General features: G+C 35.1%; 1 protein-coding gene across 1 annotated transcript; it reads right to left on the bottom strand.

Moving 5' to 3' along the window:
* LOC113305684 lies at positions 1-1,211 on the bottom strand. Its single transcript, XM_026554699.1, has 3 exons — positions 773-1,211; positions 419-628; positions 1-317 (listed from the first exon to the last, which is right to left on the bottom strand). The coding sequence occupies exons 1-3, from the start codon at positions 1,209-1,211 to the stop codon at positions 1-3; spliced, it is 966 nt and encodes a 321-aa protein (XP_026410484.1).
* Between the last annotated feature and the right edge of the window lie 2,722 nt (positions 1,212-3,933).

The raw sequence follows: 3,933 nt of genomic DNA, 5'->3' as shown, positions 1-3,933 counted from the left end.
CTAGAATTTGAACTTTTCTTCAAAATGGGCAACAAGATTTGAAGCAATATCTCTTTGTGAAGTTACTATGTTTCCATCATCATCTTCTAACTCTACTATCATGTTCTGAGCTTGCCTTATTTTCATATTAACATGAAAGAATTTAGTATTTGAAGCTCCATCTTTAAGCCACATTACTCTTGATTTTTGTTGAATGATGTCTTTTTGTTGTTGAGAAATAACTTCCACCTTCCCTCTTGCAGTTACCTGCTTATTTAAGAGTATAGTATTTTCTGGTTCTTGGTCTGATGCAATGGTATAGTTCAGTATTTCCTCTTCTGCAGTCTTCAGAAAACATCCCCAAAAACTGACCAATTTCATTCCTTAATATCATTTTTCAGTCTCTTAACCTTGAACATGAAAATAAATATAGGATTACCTTTTACTGCTTTACTCCATGAATCTTTAATAAGTGGTAGGAAACCAGAACGATTCTTCCACACCTTGAGTGCTATGAATGGAACATTTGTTAGCTTTGGGATCGAGTTATTCCACCCAAATAAAGTACTATGATCAGATACCCATCTTGCACCTACTTTATATGCCCATCTTGGATAACTGTCAATCCATTTATCATTGTATACTGCTTCTGTTCAAATTACATAATATTCTTTTTTTCCAGATCTATTGTTGCACCAAGAGAATTCCAAACCAGAGTGAGGAGCTTGAATTAATCCACAACTGTGTAGGCAGTTATTGAATTCTATCATTGATATTCTTAGTGTCCTTAAACCTCCCTTTTTCTCTTCCTCTCTGAGAACTGAATTAAAGTCACCAATTGCAAGCCATGGTTTATTTAAAGAACTAACCTCTTCCATCTCACACCATAATTCTCTTCTATGAACTGTTAATGAGTTTGCATGAATTACAGTGATTAGTGCACTCCCCACCTCCACAGTTATTGCTTGATCAGTAATTGATATAATAGAATATTTTTGAATAGAAGAACTCCATAAAATCCATAAATTTCCTTTCCTTGAATTTGTTGAGTTGTGAATAGCTTCATAATGCATTCCTTTTAGTCTTAATTTCCTACAAAAATCCTCAGAGTACTGTACTTTTGGTTCTGCTAGAATCACTAAAGATGGATTAAAATTATGCACCAAACTTCTTAGTTTATCTTTGGCCATAGCTCTTCTAATCCCTCTGATATTCCAGAAGGCAATCTTCATTGTTTAGGTTGATTTTGAGAAGGATGATTCCCCCTCAGTTTCCCAATTTGATGTTCATTATCCACTAAACCTGAAGTTTTATTTCTTGTCTTGATAATGCTAATATTTTTTTCTTTCTGCTTAATTTTTGGAACTTCAACATGCACAACTTCTTTTTCCACAGAGGGTATAACATGAAAAGATTCATTTATTGAAGGAGCACTTGCAACTGACTGTAAAGTTTGCTCCACATTCAATACTGGAAATACTACATGTGAGTTAAACAAATCTTCGTTCATATCTTGTAGAACCTGAAATCTTCCTGAATTATTAGCACTTGTAGAAGCTTCATCAGTTGATATAGGAGGTGTTATTGCATCCACTTCCTCATCACTATCCAGTAAGTTTTCATCTATTTTATCCAATGAGTTCTTCTTTGAAGGAGTACTAAAACAAATATCAAATCCTGTTTTAAATGGAGTATGCTTCTTGTTTGACTCAACTTTTTTCCAAATCTGCTTGACAGTCTTAGTCGTAGTAGCTTTTGGGGGAATTTCTTGTTCCTTTCTCTTACTTCTACACTCTGCAACATGATGACCAATAACTTGACAATGATTACAGAACTTAGGTAGATTGGGAATTTGTATAACTTGTTCAAAACCACCATACTTAGACTCAACCCATATCTTACTTGGAATTGATTTTGTTAAGTCTATCTCAAAAAATACACTTGCATAAAATCATGCTTCCTTCTTCAGTGTAGTTTCATCAACCTTGATTGGCCTTTCTAAAGTATTTCCCATTTGTAAAATATTTTTTTCCTTCCAATATTCGTTACTAAGACCAGGAAAATTAACCCAGACAAAAGCTGAAGTCGATTTTTGAGTTGCTGGGTTAAAATTTGGCACCCAATTCTTCAGAGTAAGATTTTTTTCTTAAACTATCCAATTTCCATACCAAATATAGAGCCTATCCTCTTCGTTCTCTAATTTGATTATGAAGTATCCTTTTCCCAGAGGAATAAGCTGAACATTCCCCTTTAACCTCCATTGTCTTCTGAGTGTTGATTCAACAATTTTATATTTTAAAGTCACAAGATCCAATCTACCAATCAAACTAATCTTCCACTCATCAATGCTATCATCAATTATATCATCAGGAATAAACAGTCATGGTGAATTTCCATGAGTACCAGACTCAGGGAGATCTGAAATAATCTTTGCAGTTTTGCTAAATTTGTTTTCAAAATTTTTTCGATTCATACCAGAAACAGATCCCATTTCCGTCATCTTTTTCCGATTAAAATATAACTAATCCGAGTTTATAGTATCACCAATCATTGAACCAACCTGAAGAACTCACCTGAATTTATTGTTTTCGTACCAGAATCGGAGAAGATCGAGAAATTAATGAAACGATTTGAAGACCGAGTTGATCGCCCGATAATAATGAGATAAAATTTGTTAAAGCTACAAATTATTCTCAACCAGAGGCTAAAGCAACAACTTCATATAACAATTTCAAGTTACTATTTTCAAAATCCTTGCTCAAGTTTATAGACATACCTTTTTAGAAGAATCCAATCAAATTCTGCAGCCTTACCGAACATAATCTGTGCGCCCCAATTCTCGTGCTTCCTTCACCGTATACATAGCAGGGCGTTCATTGGTGAGGGTGCACTTACAACACAATCAAGTTGTGTTGAGGTGAACAATATATTTCTCACCACAGGTGGCTTTTGAATTATCATGAAAGAGATCGCTTTTAGAACCTTTCAAATCCAAATCCATCTTTCCAAAGAACTTGTTAAGTCCGACATCATGGATACTTCCTTCTCCATAGTCATGGAATTTTCTGGGAGATCATTCCTTTTCACACTCAAAACATCATCGACTTTCTTTGGTATCAACTTCTGAGTGCGTTTAGGAACAATTGGAACGTTCTTCCCATTACTATCTTCTAGAATTCTCGGAAGAGAATTGGATTGACTAGTCTTTTGCAAGTTAGTCTTTCTCCATTTGGGAGCATCAGATCTTGTTTTCGCCTTTACGAAGTTATCCTTTTGATAACCATTACAATTGTGAAAAGGATTTGTATGACGTTTATAGGCAAATCTAGGTTTGTCACATCATTGATTCATTTGCCTTAAGGTTGGACAATTATAACCCGTAGCGTTAAGGGAATTAGTCTTAACATATGATCTTGGTTTCACAACTTCTTGTGATGCCCAAACAAGAACATCATGAAGTTTCTCATTTCTTATACGGAAACGACATCTCCTTTCCAGGTGACCTTTATTTCTGAAATAGTGGCAAACATAAGGAATGTTCTTACCTCGATCCGTGTGTGATGACTTTGAAGGTTGATAAACTTTGCTCTTTTGAACCTTAACTGCCGGTGAAGGTATTCCACTTTTGCCATCAGTGGAAACCTTTTGTTGAGAAGAGTCACTAGCCTTGACAAATTTTACCTATTTGCTAATACTTGGAGCATCTATTCCTCATAGCCCAATCCTCGTGTATCACGATGATTTTTACTTGCTCCTAGCATAGTGGTTAATTTTATTGAAATAGTATTGAACTTTTTCAAGTCATCTTCCAACATCTTGATTTTATCAAGAGCAACAGCTAAATCATCCTCAAGGCGTTTTTCTCGAGTGAGATAAGCGCTTTCTCTGTCGTCAAAACTTGTTTGCTGGGAGTTAATCCTTGCTTTAGATTCGGCGAGTTTCTCTTCCAACAAG

This window comes from Papaver somniferum, chromosome 8 (genome assembly GCF_003573695.1).
Source record: "Papaver somniferum cultivar HN1 chromosome 8, ASM357369v1, whole genome shotgun sequence".
In the NCBI taxonomy this organism is placed as follows: Eukaryota; Viridiplantae; Streptophyta; class Magnoliopsida; order Ranunculales; family Papaveraceae; genus Papaver; species Papaver somniferum.
This window is presented reverse-complemented; position numbering and strand designations above follow the sequence as displayed.

Coding starts and splice junctions, on each gene's coding strand:
- LOC113305684 (XM_026554699.1), bottom strand. CDS start 1,211: ATGAAGATTGCCTTCTGGAATATCAGAGGGATTAGAAGAGCTATGGCC. Junction 629..772: donor AGAGGAAGAGAAAAAGGGAG/GTTTAAGGACAC, acceptor TAATTTGAACAG/AAGCAGTATACAATGATAAA. Junction 318..418: donor ATGGAGTAAAGCAGTAAAAG/GTAATCCTATAT, acceptor TGAAGACTGCAG/AAGAGGAAATACTGAACTAT.